This window comes from Sodiomyces alcalophilus (assembly GCF_042370955.1).
Source record: "Sodiomyces alcalophilus JCM 7366 unplaced genomic scaffold ACRALscaffold_7, whole genome shotgun sequence".
Taxonomy (NCBI): domain Eukaryota; kingdom Fungi; phylum Ascomycota; class Sordariomycetes; order Glomerellales; family Plectosphaerellaceae; genus Sodiomyces; species Sodiomyces alcalophilus.
In genome coordinates, this window is record NW_027263538.1 from 2,614,282 (window position 1) to 2,632,148 (window position 17,867).

At 51.4% G+C, this 17,867-nt stretch overlaps 4 protein-coding genes across 4 annotated transcripts; 1 reads left to right on the forward strand and 3 right to left on the reverse strand.

Moving 5' to 3' along the window:
• Nucleotides 1-3: 3 nt before the first annotated feature.
• ACRALDRAFT_1065026 (uncharacterized protein) lies at nt 4-4,271 on the reverse strand. The gene is made up of 9 exons (XM_071017087.1): nt 3,497-4,271; nt 3,247-3,398; nt 1,826-3,165; nt 1,608-1,765; nt 1,439-1,540; nt 1,293-1,377; nt 1,134-1,227; nt 966-1,059; nt 4-892 (listed from the first exon to the last, which is right to left on the reverse strand). Exons 1-9 carry the CDS (start codon nt 3,702-3,704, stop codon nt 348-350), a joined length of 2,778 nt encoding a protein of 925 aa, XP_070872790.1. The 5' UTR covers nt 3,705-4,271; the 3' UTR covers nt 4-347.
• Nucleotides 4,272-8,716: 4,445 nt separating this feature from the next.
• On the forward strand, nt 8,717-10,316 carry ACRALDRAFT_1065025 (uncharacterized protein). The gene is made up of 2 exons (XM_071017086.1): nt 8,717-9,281; nt 9,334-10,316. The coding sequence occupies exons 1-2, from the start codon at nt 9,173-9,175 to the stop codon at nt 10,173-10,175; spliced, it is 951 nt and encodes a 316-aa protein (XP_070872791.1). The 5' UTR covers nt 8,717-9,172; the 3' UTR covers nt 10,176-10,316.
• A 2,418-nt stretch (nt 10,317-12,734) lies between these two features.
• ACRALDRAFT_1065024 (uncharacterized protein) lies at nt 12,735-14,625 on the reverse strand. Its single transcript, XM_071017085.1, has 3 exons — nt 13,926-14,625; nt 13,168-13,840; nt 12,735-13,074 (listed from the first exon to the last, which is right to left on the reverse strand). The coding sequence occupies exons 1-3, from the start codon at nt 14,152-14,154 to the stop codon at nt 13,020-13,022; spliced, it is 957 nt and encodes a 318-aa protein (XP_070872792.1). The 5' UTR covers nt 14,155-14,625; the 3' UTR covers nt 12,735-13,019.
• A 766-nt stretch (nt 14,626-15,391) lies between these two features.
• Nucleotides 15,392-17,651, reverse strand: ACRALDRAFT_1043988 (uncharacterized protein). Its single transcript, XM_071015335.1, has 5 exons — nt 17,420-17,651; nt 17,259-17,323; nt 16,997-17,190; nt 16,153-16,896; nt 15,392-16,015 (listed from the first exon to the last, which is right to left on the reverse strand). The coding sequence occupies exons 1-5, from the start codon at nt 17,534-17,536 to the stop codon at nt 15,717-15,719; spliced, it is 1,419 nt and encodes a 472-aa protein (XP_070872793.1). The 5' UTR covers nt 17,537-17,651; the 3' UTR covers nt 15,392-15,716.
• Nucleotides 17,652-17,867: the final 216 nt, after the last annotated feature.

The following is a 17,867-nucleotide window of genomic DNA, read 5'->3' on the forward strand; positions in this document are numbered from 1 at the left end:
ACGCATTAAATTATATTGAATGGGTTTTTTATTAATTTTTGTCTTTTTCCCCTTTGTCTAACATACTAGTATTAAACTGAATCTAACAGGGTATGGAACACTCCTATACTCTTAAAACTCCCAATCGACTTCCATCACCGCGTCTCATCTCCTCAATCCAGTCAGGTGCAATTATCCATGTAAAGTAGACACCGCATGATCTAGACCAAAGACGAAAAAAAAAGGGGGGCCCGCGATCTGGGCCGGAACATGAAAGAGTAAATCAACACCCGGTGGGCGAGAGGTGACAGTCTTTCCTTGCTTCATTTGCCCCCCGCTGCCGCTCTTCATCGCACACACGGCTTGATTTACTGCGACTTCTCGTGCTGCGTCGACACGCGCTGCAGAGACACGACAAAGTCTTCCAGCGACCGCTGCTTCGGCGATCCCTTGGGCGACTTGCCGTGCATCAGATTGTCGAAGCCCTTGCTGTCCTGGAGGAGGTAGTAAACACCCGCGCACACGCAGAAGACGCCAAACGAGAAGATCCAGACACGGACCACAGCCACGATGCTGGTCTGGTCGCCGCCCAGGAACCAGCCCCAAATACAGAAGCACGTGGCGATGATGTCGACAATCAGGATGGCTCCCGCCAGCTGCCACGACGGGATCGACGACCAGAACGGTCCGTTGGCGCGAGTAACGAAGATGAGCCAATTCTCCGTCAGGCTGATCTGGAGGAACACAACCTCGTCCATGTTGCCAAAGTTCTGAACAATACCACCGTTGGGGCCGTGCGCGTACATCGTCGTGACCGTAATCCAGGTACCGATCGCGAGCACAATGCCAAGAATGATGGCGATGCCCCAAAGTCTGGGAAGGTTCCACTTGACAGGGGTGCGGCTGTACGGAGCTGCAAGGGGTTACGTTAGCAAATCCGTCATTTTCCCAACGACTCTACCTGACTCCTGACTGAAGAAACTTACCATTGTCGTAGGCGATAGCCAGGGTAGCGATATCAGCGAAAATGGCAATGAAGACGACCAGCTCAATGTTGAGCGACCGGTTCAGAATCGCAATCTAACAGGATCCAAGTCAGCAACCCTCCATGTCACCCTGTTCACCAAGCGCGCCTGAACTTGGTCAAAACTTACCCAAAGACCCAGGTAGATCTCAAGATGGATGGAAAGAGCGATACGGTAGATGACGTAGGAGTACATGCGGTGGAAGATTTGACGCGATGTTTTCCTATACTTCTAGTTAGCGACATTGGACTTTTGTTACATGACTAGATGGGGGTGGGTGGTACTGACAGAGCATCAATGATTGCTCCAAGACCGGGGGCCAGGAAGACGATATCGGCGGCCGAGCGCGCGGCATCGGAGGCACCCTCGACAGCTTCACCATTTGTTAGCACAAATCACTTCGAAATAGCCGGGGGGAGAGGGGGGTTTCTTACCAATACCCGTGTCCGCCTTCTTCAGACTGGGAGCATCGTTGACACCGTCACCAGTCATGGCAACAAGGTAGCCACGCTGCTGCAGAATCTCGACGACGTTGTCTGCATCGTACCAAGTCAGTCATTTTGGAGCCCACAGTCAAGGTGGGACGGATGATTTTCAACTCACACTTATGCTGGGGGAAAACTTCGGCGAATCCATCGGCGGCCTCAACAAAGTCATAGACCTCAGAGCCGGGCATGTCACCTCCGCCGCCAAGACCAAGACGGTCCGCATTGAAGATGTTGGTGCCGAGACCTAGCTGACGAGACGTCTCGCGAGCAATACTAAAGAACCTGTCAGTTTTTTTTTTTTTTCTTGTCTTTCGGTATCACGCTGATACTTACCCGACAGCATCACCAGTGAGCATCTTGACAGAGAGACCGAGATTCTTGGCCTCGTTGACAGTACGGGCGGTATCGTGTCGCGGGGGATCGGAGCAAGGCATGATACCAAGAATCTCCCAGTTACCCTCGCCACGCTTGCGTGCAACACCGAGGGACCGGAAACCACGGGTGGCGAATTCAGCAACCTTGTTCTTATAGTCGATGTCGACAGCCTCATCCAACGGATGATCCTCCTCGACCGTCTTGAGAACGAACAGAGGGGCTCCCTTGACGCAGGTAATGCGCTCGCCAGTCGGGGACTCGACGACGGCCGTGACCTTCTTCGAGACGGGGTCAAAGGGATGGAACGAGATAACCTTGTACTTGCTCAGGACACTCTTGGCACGCGGATAGTGCTTGAGAGACTTGAGGAAGGCCTTGTCGATGGCGTCCATACCCTTCTTCTTGCGGGTGGCAGCCAGACAGGCAGTGAGCATCAGATCTTCAGGGTCAACTCCGTCGACCGTGTACGGCTCGGCGAGCGACAGCTTGTTCTTGGTCAGAGTTCCCGTCTTGTCGGAGCAGAGGATTTCAACACCGGCCAGCGACTCAATGGCGGAGAGCTTCTGCACAATGGCCTTCTTCTTGGCCAGATAAGCAGCACCGACGGCCATGGTGGTGGTTACGACGGCGGGGAGACCGACGGGAACACCAACAATGAGAATGGCCAGGGTGAAGCGCAGAATGGTCACAATGTCGTTGGAGCGGTAGAAGCTGGCAACCCAAACGACCAGGAGGGTCATGACGACCAAAACCAGGAGAGTGGTTCCGATACCGTTCAAGACCTCGGTGAAGTGACCAGTACCGCTGTTGGCAGCGCTAACGAGAGCAGCGGCACGGCCGACGAATGTCGAGTCACCGGTAGCAGTGACGATAATGAAGGCTTCGCCACGCTTGACAGCCGACGACGCATAGAGAGTGTCTCCCTTGTGACGGTCAACCGCCAGGGATTCACCGGTAATGGCCGATTGATCGACTTGCACAAAGGCATCCTCGGTCACGATGCGGCCGTCGGCAGGTACAATGGTGCCCTCCTCGATCTGGAGGATATCGCCGGGGACGACCTGGGGGGCCTCGATTTCCTGAACGCGACCGTCCCGAATGACCACTGCCTTGAGAGCGAGTGTCTTCTTCAACTCGTCGACGATGCTTCCTGCCTGGAACTCCTGGACGAAGCCGACGACTGCGTTCAGGAGGAGCAGGGCCAGGATGACACCAAAGTCGACCCAGTCCTCGAGACCGGCAGCTAGGACGGCGGCGGCCTCCATGACGAACTGAATAGGGCCAACAAAGTACATCAACTAGCAGAGCATGTCCAGTTAGACTCGACAGGAACACACGCGAAACACGGGCATCAAGCGTCATGATGGGGCTCTACTTACGAACTTGAGGATAAGATTCTCTTTCTCCTCCTTCATCTGGTTTAGACCATACTTGCGACGACGGACAGTGACCTCTTGCTCAGAAAGACCAATTCGGGTATCGGTATTGAGCTGGTCCTCAGGGATGGTTCGTGCCGCGCCAGGAGTTGTGTCTGAAGAAAAATAATTAGCCCAATGTTTTCCAATTGCAAAGGATCCACGTCCCCAGCAATGACTTTTTGAAAGGTTCAGATGTATTTTGGGAGCGTACCTTCTTCTTCGTCGACGACATGACCATCTTCGCTCTCGAGGTCCTCGATGAGGGCGTCCATATCCTCGTCATTCTCGTCGCCTTGTTGCACGGGCTTCTTGGGAACGGGCTCATGGTCCGATGAAGTTGGCGACTCTTTCTCTCTGTAAGATTCCAAGGGCGCATCTCCTGCCGCCGGAGTGGCAGCAGAAAAATTCTTTTCCGCCATGGTAAAGTTGAAAGCCGACTTGACTATGTGAACAGACGATGGGTAGGTTTATCGATATCGATCTAGAATCGAAGTCGTTGGGTCGTTGACAGGTGTAAGAGTTTGTGTCTAGAAAGACTGACGTCCAAGTTGCCAAAAAGGCCAGCAAGCTTGTTCGACTAACAGGCCAGACGTTCTCTTCTTGGTTTATCGACCTTGTGGGGAATGCAGGGCGACGGCCCTTATATAAGGCTCCCACTCAAAGTGGCCAATCCACTCGGATTAGGTTAAGGTTTGAGAGGCTTTACTGAAAAGGCCTCACGACTGTGTTGCGACTAAAAAGCCGGAAGACAAGTGGTGTATTTGTCGATATGGGGAGGAAGAGAGAAGAGGTAGTTGAGGAGAAGGAAGTGGGAAGAGGGAGAGGGTAGAGCACCACACGAAAGGGGTAGAACGAAAAGGAGACTCCAAGGAAGTCGTCGTGGGTAAGGAGAAAAAGAAGAAATAGAAAGCGGGATGGAAAAAGAGGTGGCAGCCTCCTTCTTTAAAAACGAAAACAGAGTTCTATGGGAGCGGGGCCATGGGAACCACGACACGGGCAACTTTTCATGTGTGTATGTACGTACTGCCGTCGCTTCCGCCGCCTCGGTCGACTAAGTATGGCCAGTCGGTGGAAAAAGGCTGGCCCTAGAACGGCGAACGGAATATTCTCGCAGTACCGTGAGTGACAATGGCCACGATATATCCGTATGCTACAAGATGTACTGTACCTCTGCTGGGAGATCAACAATGGCAGACGCCCTTCTTCCCCCATCCATCTAGCCCGGGGGTGTGCGAGTAAGTCACCAAAGTCGACACTTTTTTTTCTTTCATGTTTTGATCCCTGAATGTTATGCACTCACTCCCTATCCGGGTTCAGGTCATGGACTCGGTGCTCTGATGAGTACGTACATGGATGGAAATTTGATTCCGCGGAGCTCAAAAAAGGCGGACACTACCGATGACGAAGGATGTAGCGTGTAGGGTGTACAAATGGTTCGCGTTACGGACGGCCAGTTTCACGGGAGGTCCCTCGTACTAGACACTTAGACCGTTGCTAGCTAGATGTTCCCTCGATATAGCAGATAGAGGACATGGCAGTGGGGCCTGTGCAATGGAATGTATCCGTACTTTGACCACATCCGGCATGTATCGTCTGGCGGTCCCATGTTCAAACATGCGGGGACCCATCGTGGGTGGCAATGGGGGTCAAAATGTGAAGGACTCAATTCGTCGCATGGGGACAAAAAGACCAAAAAGACGAACCTGAAAAGAGGCAAAAGCGAGCAAGTTCCGTTCCCGAGGAAGCTCCAAAAACGTCCGAGGGTGCAAGCAAGCTTGAGCTTATGGCAAGGGATTATTATTCAGATCTTGCCCGCTCAAACCAGACGCATACAATGTATTACCACGTCCACGTTGTTCCCGCTGTACAACGTACAAAGTATTGCCCTCACAGTGCGGCGCATACGTTGTACAAGTCGGCATTTCTTGCGAACCACAAAGCACCAGGATTGCTTCGCTTCCCCAGAAACACAATAACACCGTGCATGTAAACCCAACCTGAAGTCAGTCAGTCCTGTCAGTCCTAGGGTGTGTGGGTCACTGCCGGACGATCCACGTATCCACCCCAATTCATCACGCACCAGATAAACCACGCAGGCACACGGTGATTGAATACTGCGCGGTACTGTGTGTGTATACTGTATCCCCATGGGCCTCGGAAAAGCTTGTCTGCAGTGGGGCAGTGGGTACTACTCAGTACATGGATTTGGACAGCTTGAGTTTCTGTCCGGTTCTCGCCTCGTACGGCTCTGTGGTCCCGTTTCTTGTGCCTGAATTGAGTATGGGTTTTCGGACACAGCCGGGACCACTGCGCGATTTTACGCCTTGTACTCCATACACGTCCCGTACCTTCACCTTTGCTGTAAAACAGTCGCGTTGCGAGGTTCATGTCATGTTCAGAACAACATCGTGAGAGGGGAAATGAGGCAGATCAATCCCGCGACAAGGAAAATTTTCGACTTGATCTGGCGGTCAGCCGGCTAGACCAGTCTTCTCTCCTGGTGCATGACCCCGATGCTTTCAAAAGTTCAGCGACCCCCATTCGCACCTCTTCCCGCGGCTATTTCCTCCTGCGGCTTATTGTCGATGCTTCGCTCTTCTATCTTTTTCATTTGCATCATCATCATTAGCATCATCATGGCGTTGACTCGACAAATGTGACACACACACACACACCACTGCAGGCAAGCCATGCTGGAGCCAAGACAGGCCAAGAGGTCACGGTCAAATCGATCGCAACCGTCTTGTGACAAGCTTTCTGTCCCCATTCTCTACTCTTGGCTGGCTTGGCTGCCGATTAAGCGACTGTTATTAAAGTCCGGGGTCACCCCTGAAGCTTTGCTGGTGTCAGTCCAGTCCATAAGACTCTTTTGGGAAGCTGTTTCCGACGCCCTCGACTTCATTCCAAAGCCCGCTGAGGAATTTCGTCTTCAAATGAATCCGTACTCGTTGTTGCATTTCCATGCAGGTCACCGTACCTTACATCGTCGCCTTCCATGGTCTTAGTAAATCCAATTCTACGCAGTCGTCTGCTATCCAACAACAGCCGCCTACTTTACAACACGATCTCCTCTGTATCCAAGATAAAATGGACCTCTCCCGACTTGTGATGGTCACTGAAGGCATGCACAGCTCGATTACGAGAAGAGAACCACAGTACACTGGTCGCCAAGCATCCGGGGATAACTCGCAAGATTACTTATCCGCTCATTCGCATTTTCAGATCCGCTTTGCATCCGTGCCGGTTCGTCTTCTGTTTTTTTTTTTTTTGTTTACACCCGTCAGCGTCTCAAGATTGCGTCATCCAGGAACCGTGTTGGGATGTTCCTGAACGAGTTCCACACATTAATACTCGAAATGCCGACTCTTCCAGAATTACAATCCCAATTCCACTTTTCCAAGTGTATTCTATTCGTACACCTCTCCAGGGATTAAATACGTTAGTTTGTGACTTGGTCCCATAACCTAAGCGATCATTGGTTTACAGCGCCGATCGGTATCTTTCCATACAAATTTGTATAGAGAGGTACAAAGCAGTATAACGGTATAAGACTAACGTTAATCAGGTAAATGACATCTAAAGCCATCACCACTTCCTGCCCATATTTCGTACAGACCACCAAAAACCCTCTAACTTTAACCAGTCACAACTTTATTAATTTTTTAACGATCCGTATTTTAAAGATATTAATAGATTTATCAGAATAAGCTCTTTACGATGACCTCTATTAACGAACAGCCTCCCGTACGCCTGCCTTAGGATAACAAGGAAATTAAGATATAACGCCTAACTACGCCTAAGACCTCGTGGCTCCGTCGCCTGCCTATATTAGATAATAACGCTACTAGTATTTAACCTAATAAAAGGATTTTTATCCCTCCTGCCTCGCCTTCTACGGAACGATAGAGCCGTATAAATATAGCTTCTATCCAGGCTACTCGTTATAATACCTTACTACCGCTCCGGAATCCACGAGTAAAGGAACTATCTAAAGATATACGGCTAGAGCTTCGTGGCCTATATCGTATCGCAGGATAGTCTTATCACGATATAGCAGCTACTGCCTCTATAACTACGAAGCAGGTTATCACGGCACGCTAAGTCTAAGGAGCCTGCGAACAGGTGACGCTATAGAGGTTTAGGTTATGAAGGAAGAAGATTCGTACGCCTATACGATAACGGATTCACGACTAGGTTTAAGAAGATCCAAACCATCGTATTAACGCTTAGGGAGATCTACGCTTTCTTATGCCTGGTCTCTCCTCGTGTAGCGATATAGCTATATAGTCTACTATAAAAGATCTACGATATAAACGTCGTATCCGCCCTCGATGAATTCCTAGAATAGAAGAGTATAGGCGTAAGCGTCTATCCTTTATAGCGGATATACTAGAGCTTCTTCTAAACCCTGACGACTAGGTTAATTATCCTATCGTTATAGCCGACGAAACCTAGGCTATTAACGACCCTCTCTAAAAGTAGTGGGTTACTATTAACGATATAGAACGCCCTGAAGATTACCCACTGCTACGAAGAAATCTAGAGGGATAGATATTCTGGGGCTGCTTTATAGGGCGTATAAAAGGCCCTTCTTTTATCTGGCCTCGGAATTATGGAGGCGTTAATAGGGATGGATTCGTTGAGTTTATTTGCCTATAGGTTCTTCGCTTTATGGAAGAGCGTCTTTTATATAAGATATTTTAACACGATAACGCCCCCGCCCATAGATCCAGAAAGGTTAAGACCTGGTTCTATGATTATGATATTATACTAATAGATTTCCCGCCCTATTCGCCTGATCTAGCGCCTATTAAAAACGTCTGGGCGTATATAAAGAGCTGGATAGAGTTATAGTATCCATAGCTTTAATGGATAGGAAGAGAGGAACTAAAGATAGCTATCGAGGCTACTTAGGAGGCGATTAATCCGAATTTCTTAGAGTCTTTAGCTCTTTCTATGCTATACCGCCTGCGTTAGGTTATTAAGAGGGATAGCGGTGATACAGACTATTAATGGTGTTAAGGCAAGGAATTGAAAATTTAAATAAGTATATATACCTTATAATACTAGTGTTTCCCTTAGATTTAGATGTACCTGTACCTGCGGGGCTAGTGCCGATCCCTAACCAGTTATATCACATTATATACAAACTAACGTATTTAATCCCTGGAGAGGTGTACACGCGATAGTCAAGGAACAAATCGTGGTTCAGTAGGGCGTTCATCGCACAGTGATTCTGTTTATTACGCACAGTATCCAAGGTACCCACCTTGCCTACGGGGATTTTTCGGTGCCGTCATTGCCGAACGCTCGGCCACGCCGCAAACCAGGTGCATCTGATCAAGTGCATAATATTTTTGGGACAGCTGATTGCTTGTTCCAAAACCTGCTTCGCAGTGATCACACCTGTAACGAGTTCGTGATAGCTTCTGGGATAAAATTGAATCCTACCACACCGCCTGTCTTCCACAGGCTCGAATTTCCACCTAAGCGACCGATCGATCTAGGCCAGCGTTGCACTTGCACCCTTTCTTCCCACCTGATTAAGTGGAAGCGTTGGTCAAATCTCGGCATAAATCGCTCAGTACACTATATCTAAGGTCACACTGACGTTGAGGCAGCAACATTCTCAAATGTTTACGTTGTACTTCGTACGTTGTATTCGTAGTTGCATTATGTCTGATATGCTTAGCAAGGCGATTGGTCTGTTGGACCCGGCCCCTGCTGGTTGCCTAAGGACGAAGTATTCGTACTTCCACTGCCGGATGAGTTGCTGGGATACCTTGCACAATCCATCCACATTCACAATCCTTACACCTTCATACGACAATAATGACCGAAGTGACTCAGTTCAATCAATCCTCGCTTCTATGCATCTTGATTCAACATGGACTCTTCTGCCAGCAGAAACACATCACTTGGAACTACGTCGAAGTCGACAGCGCTGCCAGTGGCAAAGACAACGGCTGCCGCGGCCTCGTTACTGCCACCCCCTGGTACGGAATGTTTGTCGGGTTAAAATTATTCTCGCTAATAGCCTATACGCAGAGTTTCCTTATGCTGGTATTAAAGATCTCCTAGAGAAACTTTCCAACGTTGAAGGCGATACTGTCACATTCCGAGGTGTATCCGACAAGGACTTCAATCAAATCTACTCAGCCCGGGAGAAATTAGGACGGAAGTTTCGATTATCTCTCTATACCTCGGAATCCCAGCTTCTACTAATATCTATTCCAACCCTGAAACATGAGCGTCTCCATGCCCAGCTTAACGCCCATATTGAGCGTCTCCTGCTCAAGATACAGCTAGAGGACGAGCTTATTTGTACCGGTAAGACGGATTATCGTCAGCTTGATCACGCTGGCAACCGGAAGGCGCAAGGAGAGGGGGATGCGAGCCGAAAACCTATTTCCCTACGCCCAGAGGAGGATGATTTTCCGACCTTGGTCATTGAAGCAGGCTATACACAGACATGGCCGTCTCTGAGGAATAAAGCAAGGTGGTGGTTTACGGCATCAAATTTCGACGTTAAGATTATACTGCTTATAAAAATGAGTTTGCAGTCGCCAGATATCGACATCGAGAAGTGGAAGGCGGAGAAAAGCACTCGCCCAGGAATGACTACCCGAGCAATGGCGGCCCAGGCTCAACCGGTTCTGAGTCCGGTTTGTGTCCAAACCATCGCGATAACACGAGCTCCGGGGCTTAGCCTTAACGACCCAAGACGGTTTATTCCGAGCTCGTATAGAGTGACTAGTGGTCTTCTACGACTCGAGTTCGAGGATCTCTTCCTAAGAGACCCACGCCCGGGAGAAGGTGATTTAATTCTTGGCACTACAGAGCTGCAATCATTCGCAGCTAGTGTATGGAGGTCCCTTCCCGGCCGTTGAATTTGTGTTGATATCTATAGTTAGCGGTGGGGGAGGAAGAGGAAGAGGATTCGTACCGCCTGTCCTCAAGCCGGCCAATCCATGCAGACTTTCTATGGAAGAGCTAGAAAGAAAATACTTAAAGGGCGAGGAAAGGAGGAGAAAAAAAATGTAATGTCAAAAGAGACAGTTGAGGCATGTCGTCAACTTGCCCCGGGAGCGAACCCATCTCCCAAGTCCGCCAAGATGTCAAAAACGCGTACCAAGTCGCACCGAGGCTTGGCTGTCTGCAACATCGCGCTGCCAAGACTATTCCTTCCCCAGATTCTCCTCTTGGCTGTGATCCCAATTTGTCTCAGCCATTTATTTTGACTTGGCTGTCGTTGACGTCGCAGTTTCTCCTTTGACTTCGTTCCTCTTGAACGCTGGGCCCAGCTGTCAACCTCCTCGACGGTTAACATATGGCAAACGAATCAAAGAGTATGATCTGTAGGTCCCAACAGGTGCAGGCCTGGTATCATTAGGTGCTGACCTGTTTTCACAGCCAAATGTTATCGGCTTGTGCGAATCCCTCGCTTCGAAGATGACGTCCGTCCCTCGTCCCTGCCCATTCTATTGCATCACGTGAGCAAGGAACTGGGGCGGGCTCCTGTCCTGACCTCTCCTCTTATCTCGCCAAGTGCACGTGAGGGATGGGTGAACAATTCGGAACTCAACGAGCACGACTATACATCTTGCAGCAAACAAGAAAACCTTCGCACCCGGAACGAGGGAACAAGATATTAAAGAGAAGAGCCTAGAAGCCGAGCGATACACTCGTACAATATGTTGTCAAGAAAGAGATGGGAGGTAAGGGGAGGTAGAAGAAAAAAAGAAAAAAAGAAAACGTCGATCAACCTCGTTGTGGATTGTAAGCTCGACGTACACAAACCAGTCGGTCTGCGATCCAAGTCGGCGGCTATGCATACTGCACCATAAGGCAGCGAATTCGCGACCGACTCGGATGCCAGAAAGTGTGCGTCAGGCCTTTATAAAGGCAGGTGGCTGGCAAGTGCAAGGCAGGGGAAGACTGGAGGTAGGTCAAGGCATCCACGGCTCCTCCTCTACGCGCGTGCCTGCCTGCGTTCCTTCGTGCCTTCCGGGCGTTTGCTCAACTGCGTGGATCCTTTCAGTATGCCCCATATATTTCACCCCGGGTCAGGCTCCCCATCAGGTCATGCCCCATATGGTTCTACTACAGATGAAAGATCTGCCCAGCAAGCTGCTCCTGGCCGAGGCAGTCCTATTTGATGTCAATTGTGCAAGCTCCTGGGTTGGGGTATATCAAGTTGCCTCTGTGTCTACTCCATGGCGAGGAGGCCAAGGGCAGCGTGATACCAGGCAGCTCGCTCGCTGTCATCCTTCGTTCAAACTTCAGCTCGATGATGAAAGGTAGTTCCATCACATCTGAGATGTTGGACCCCATTCTGTATGTTCTTTACCCACCGCGGATGGTCTTGTACACTGCGGGAGTTGAAGACATAGACAGATGTCTTCGGATGTGTATCACACGACCCACGTCATTGTGCTTATTGGGACATTTTGTCTGGGACCATGTGCAATGTGCTCGGAATTCGATGGGCTTACGGCTCCGAGGACGCTGGCAGGTTCTCGGGGTTGACATAGAAGGATGCGACCTGATCACAGACAGCGGCGTTCTAAGGCGTTGAATGCCCGACGCGGAGGCTTCTATCCCATGAGTCCTAGGGGAGTGAAAGATATAATGACTGATATGGGCATCGAAATTCCATTCCCAAGGCTCGACGTATGTCGTTCCTGCCTTGATAGACGGTATACCTGCTCTTTTCTGTGCCCCAGCCTGTTAATTTGACTCCCTAATAATGGCAGTCGTGTTTGGCCTGGATCCTATGTCCGTCTTTCTCGGCTCAACCGTCATGTCGAGGAGACTACTCTTGCCAGTATGGACAGAGGCGACTGGCCAATGTCGAGAGCGCATCATAGGCAGATGCATCGAGAAAATCACTTCCCTCATCAAGAATGACCTAATGAACATATTGGACAAGTCAGCGCGGTACCACCTCTATAGCTGCCCAGGTGGTTGGTTGACCTGTAGATGGGGGACGTTGCTCCAGGCAGTTTTCGTCCTGCGTATCGATGTTGACCTCCACGAGCAAGGCCATCATTCAACTACACAGTAAGTCTGGAAACGGAGCACCGCCGCAGCTCCAGCTCCGCCAGTTCTTCTGATTGTCATGGGAAAGGGATTCGAAAGTGACATCTTCCCGGGCTATTTGGCATCAGCACACCTATGCCAGCGCCATCTCCAAAGGCACTGGAAATTATCATGCCAGGTGCTCTACGGTCTAGGCATACGGCGTTCCGTACTCTTAGATACCAAGATAGCTCGATACCCAGGTTCAGATTGAACACCCTACCGGAAAACAGTCTCATCCCGTCCGACTCCCTCTGAAAGAACTCAGAAGCGCCAAAGGAATACGACTACATGTCTACATGTAATCGGATAATGCGTGTACCAGGCGCTCGCCTACTCATCCATCTAGCCATTTATAGGCTCTGCGAGCGAATAGAATGGAGGGTCCCAGAAACTTGAAAAGTAAATCATAGGGTGAAAATATAGCGACGAGAAGAGGAATGAATCCCCGTCCTTCAAAAGTGTATTACGTCTCAGCCCCAATTCCTGCTTTATGACAAGCGCCCATGAAAGAATTGCCGTGAAGCAACTCAAGAGTGGCTTGTTTGCGAGACCAGAACCCTCAATACGAAAAGAACAATAAAAATCTGTCTATGAAACATAATCTCTAAGAACCCAAGTGGCTTCCAAGCACGCCTTATAAACGCCATCTCTTAATGCTTAGCCGTAACCTTATCGCCGGTAAGTTTCTCAACATACGTCTTGGCCCTATTAGGTGGCGAAAGCGGTTAGCTGGTGTCCCAGTCGTAAAAGCAAAGGGCAGTTTGGAAGAGCGGAAGAAAAAGAGCCAGGCAAACTCACATATCACCCATAGCAACCATGCAAACCGTCTGCCAAACGCCGAGTCCAATGCGAGGGGCAACGCCGCGGTAGAGACCGCGGATGCCGTTGGTTTCGTAAATGTAGCGGAACGTGTTGCCAACCGTCATCTTCTTGGGGCGGTTAGGGTCCTCCTTCTTGCTCTGCATCTCGACGCGGATGACCTCGATGGGCTGGTTCCAGGCGCTGAGACCACCGCCGATGGCGCTGGCCAGGATCTTCTCGCCGGCACCGAGCTTCTCGCCGCCCTCCTTGCCAGTCATACGGCGGATGCCCTGCTCGGCGAGGCGGGAGAGGCCGAAACGGGAACCCCAGTTGGTCATCTGGCGGATAGCCACAGCGTTCACACCGCGGTTGATGCCTCGGATGCCCTCGCGACGATAGATGTCCATGAACGTCTGGAAGGTTCCAGTGGGCTTCTGACCCGAGGCGACCATCTTGTGTTTGGTAATCTCAACCGTCTTCATGCAGGTGCAGAAGCCCATGGTGGCGTAAGCCTGAGCGACGCCACCAGTGATGCCGCCGATGATTCCGCCGCCAAACTCGGAGGCGCCCGCGCGGCGAGCGTAGAATTCGGCCTCGGAGGCGACGAAGAGGAGGACGGCGCCCTTGGTGGAGGCTTCAATCCAAGCCCAGGGAATGAGACCCTGGTAATCTATAGGGGGCACATGTCAGTTACCTGGGCTTTTTCTTCCCGTCTAACCAATGACGGGAGACAATCGATCCACGGTATGACTTACAGCCTAGGATACCGCCGCGCGCCCAGATGCGACCCAGAGCCGTGGTGAAGCCGTCGCCACGGTTGGCCGCCATAGTGGTCTTGACGACCTCGAGGGGCTGACCGAGGGTGGTGACCTCAAAGAGATTGAGGCCTGCGCCTAGCAGGAGATTGGAGAACTTGATGGGCTTCTTCTCCAGAGTGGCCTCCCCGAGGGGGGCAGAAGCGGAAACGTGTGCGACGGCGACCATGGCTTTGCTGGGTTTTCAAGAAAGGGGCCCTGACCAAGGGAAGAGGGTGCTTCTTCGCAAATAAAAGTTTTGTTTGGGAATGGTGGAGGCGTAGAAACGCGGTGGTTGTGAGGAGATGGGGGAGGATCGAGATGTAGAGAGAGCGAAACGGGATGAGGTTGGGGAAGGCTGGGCTACTATTGATGTATTCCGTATCCGAGGAAGTCGGTGTCGAGCTCTTTCGGCCAAGGTCCGAGGGTCGGATGCAGGAGGAGTAGATGAATTCTGATCGGGAAAGGGAGGTAGGTTTGTATGCGTGATTACGGACGCTAGTACAAAAAGACGACGCCTCGCGATTCGAAACGGGAGGGGGAGCGTGGCAGATATGTGATGGAAGGTCAAAGGGGTACGGAGGGAAGTTGGTGGAAGATGAGAAATGATGGGAGGAGATGGTTCCGTAGGAGTGCGGACGCGCGTGAGGATGGACTTGCTCTCCAGCACGTGGACAATAATACGCCGGACCTTTGCGTGACCTAAGCCACCCCCCTTGCCCGACCGAGGTACGATGTACCTTGGACAATACGGTACCTTGGACGAAGATTACTCTCGCCCTGCCTGGCCCCAAATTATTTCACTTGTCAATGGCCCCTGGCGTTGTCTTGGCGAGAAACCTTCGGGCCCTTGGCGACAATCATCGTTACCTCGGTTGCAGGTACCTGCACAGGCTGCAGAAACACATACGAATACAACATGCTCTTTTTACACTTCCTAGGTCGAGGTCATAGTAGGCGCCGCTCATTAGAAGACGAGGCGTAACTTGTGTGTGTTTGTCCTCTTTTCTTTTCATATTATCATAAGACAAGGAATGGAAGTCTAGGCTCGCCTTGGAACATGTGTTAGTCATGATCTGTCTAACAAGCGAATTACAGCCCATTCCTTCGTGTCTGTTGAGGTTTGCAGTACATTGTGGTCAAGTACCATCGGGTGAGTTCAGGTGAAGGACGGGCCAAATTTAAACCCCGTGATATTCATTCCTTTCCCCTGCCTCCCCATCAAAAAAATAAAATAAAATAATTAACGTCCCGATAAAACAGAGGTACCTGGTACATCCAATGAGGCACTCGGTACAATTTCTCAACTTTCTCATCCAATCCCCAACAAGGAGACCCGGCGCCTCAACGCAATTACTACAAAATATGGACCCGTCGCTCAGTCGGGGTTGATTATTAAGCACAATTAAGCACAATTGAACTATGATGGCACTTTTGAGTCGAGTTCAATCTCAAGTCCAGCAACGATAGATAATTAAGAAAAGAAAAAGCTATTTTTGGAACCCAGGGACATTATTATCCCAACCCTAGGCATTGGATCCCAGGTGTTCATGAGTAAACGTGACATGTAACTATTGTACAAATTGCGCAGTCGATGGGTATCGTCAGTTCCCCGACTCCGTCTATTCACCCGGCTGCGCAGAAAAATTGCTCATCCCGTTTTTGTACTTTTCAAATCTCCCGTGCCGGACTCCACCAATACGGCCTTCACCCCGTTCTCGACACCGCCCCTTGTCTCAATTGCCTGCCGCCTTACAGCTTGTTGGCAATCTCGATCCACTTGGCGGTGGAGAAGCTCTTGGGGCGCTCAATGGGGGCACCAACAGCGCGATCAATGATCAGCTGGGGCAGCACACCAATGGCGCGAGATACACCGAAGAGGACGGTGTAGTAGTTGGCCTCGGTCAGGCCGTAGTGCTGCAGGAGGACGCCCGAGTGGGCGTCGACGTTGGGATACGGGTTCTTGGTCTTGCCGTGCTCAGTCAGGACCTGGGGGGCGATCTTGTACACCTGGCTGACAAGCTTGAACATGGGGTCCTCAGGCATTTTCTCTGTAGGACACGCGTGTTAGTCTTCCTTCTCCAATCACATGCGTGAAAATTGGGGCTTCACGAGCCAGACCGGCTTTTGGCGGCCGTAGGAAGGGACAGTCTAATGGCCCACAAGGGGAGGGGAGGGGTTTACATACCCTGAGCGAAGATGCGCTGGGCAGTGTAACGAGGGTCAGTCTTGCGCAGGACGGCGTGGCCGTAGCCAGGGACGACACGGCCGGCGTTCAGGGTGGACCACAGGTAGTCAGTGATGGCCTTGTCGCTGAGGTCGTCACCGATGGTCTTCTTCATCTCGGTGAGCCAGTTCAGGACCTCCTGGTTAGCCAGGCCGTGCAGGGGGCCGGCCAGACCGTTGAGGCCGGCGGCGAGCGAGAGGTAAGGCGAGCTGAGGGCGCTGCCGACCAAGTGGGTGGTGTGAGCGCTGACGTTACCACCCTCGTGGTCGGTGTGGATGGTCAGGTAAAGGCGGAGCAGTTCGACAAAGTCGGGGTTGTCACCGAAGCCGAGCTGGTTGGCAAAGTTGAACGAGTAGTCCTTGTCCTTCTGGACAGGGGCGACCTTGCCGCCCTTGAAGACATTCTGGTAGATGCGGGCGGCAATGTTGGGGAGCTTGGCAATGAGGTCCATGGAGTCCTCAAAGGTGTGGCTCCAGTACTCCTTCTTGTTGATACCCTTAGCATAGGCCTTGGCAAACGAGGACGAGTGCTCTAGCGCGGTGACGGCGAGGGAGAACTGGGCCATGGGGTGGAGGTCGGTCGGGCAGTGATCGATGAGCTCCTCGACAAACTTGGGAAGGTCGGAACGAGCAGCCCACTCGGCCGAGAGGTCGCGGACCTGCTGCTCGGAGGGGACCTCGCCGGTCAGGAGAAGCCAGAAAAGACCTGCCAATCTTGCATGTTAGCGACCATGTGGCCTCTCCATCAGCGAAGCTGACCGCCATCGAAGAAGAAAAAAAGACGACGAGAGGGAGAGATGACTGACCCTCGGGAAGAGGCTCCTTGCCGCCAGGCGCCTTGGGGAGAACCTCCTGGCACTCGGGGATGGTCTTGCCGCGGAAGCGGATGCCCTCCTCGGAGTCAAGGACGGATCCCTCCCAGACGAGGCACTTGATACCACGGGCACCACCATAGACCTGGTCAAGGGTGACCTTGTCGACGACCTTGGACCCATGCTCCCTAGATGACCTTGTTAGTACCGAATTGTCGTGAACTCGAGATCGACGAGGAGAGCGTTGACTACTGACTTGCGGAGGGTCTTGATCTCCTCGATCTTCTCGGGCAGGAGCGCGGCGAAACGCTCCTTCAGAGTCTAAAGACGAGAAATGCGTTAGCCCATTTGCCCCGGAGCCATGGATTTGATGCTTCGTCGTTGGAGCATCTCCGCCACGTCGAAGAGCAGACTTACCTGAGTCTTTGCCGAGTAGCAGCGGGCAGCATTGTAGGATGTGACCCGGGTGTTGAAAGCGGGAGCGCGAAGCGACGCCCGCAGGGCGGAGGAGCCAATGCGCGAGACGGGAGCCATTGTCGATGATGTATACACAAAACCAAGGGGATTCAATGACGAGTGGAAGATGGAGGTCGAGGTTGGAGATGGGGAAGGAGATTTAATTCGCAGGGAAAAAAAAATGCTCAATTGGAACCAAAAGAAGAAAAAAAAAGTCGGCGGAACCACGGAAGGGTATGGCTGCGGAAGCTAAGGTACTTCGTACCTTAGGTTGCCGCTTGGGGAGGGATTACAGGGATGCGAGGGACCAGTAATTACTATAGCAGATAGCTAATTAATTCTCATAACGTCAGTCAGACACTCGGCCAGCATCATGGCACACCCACCAATGGAACGCCCAATGCTGTTA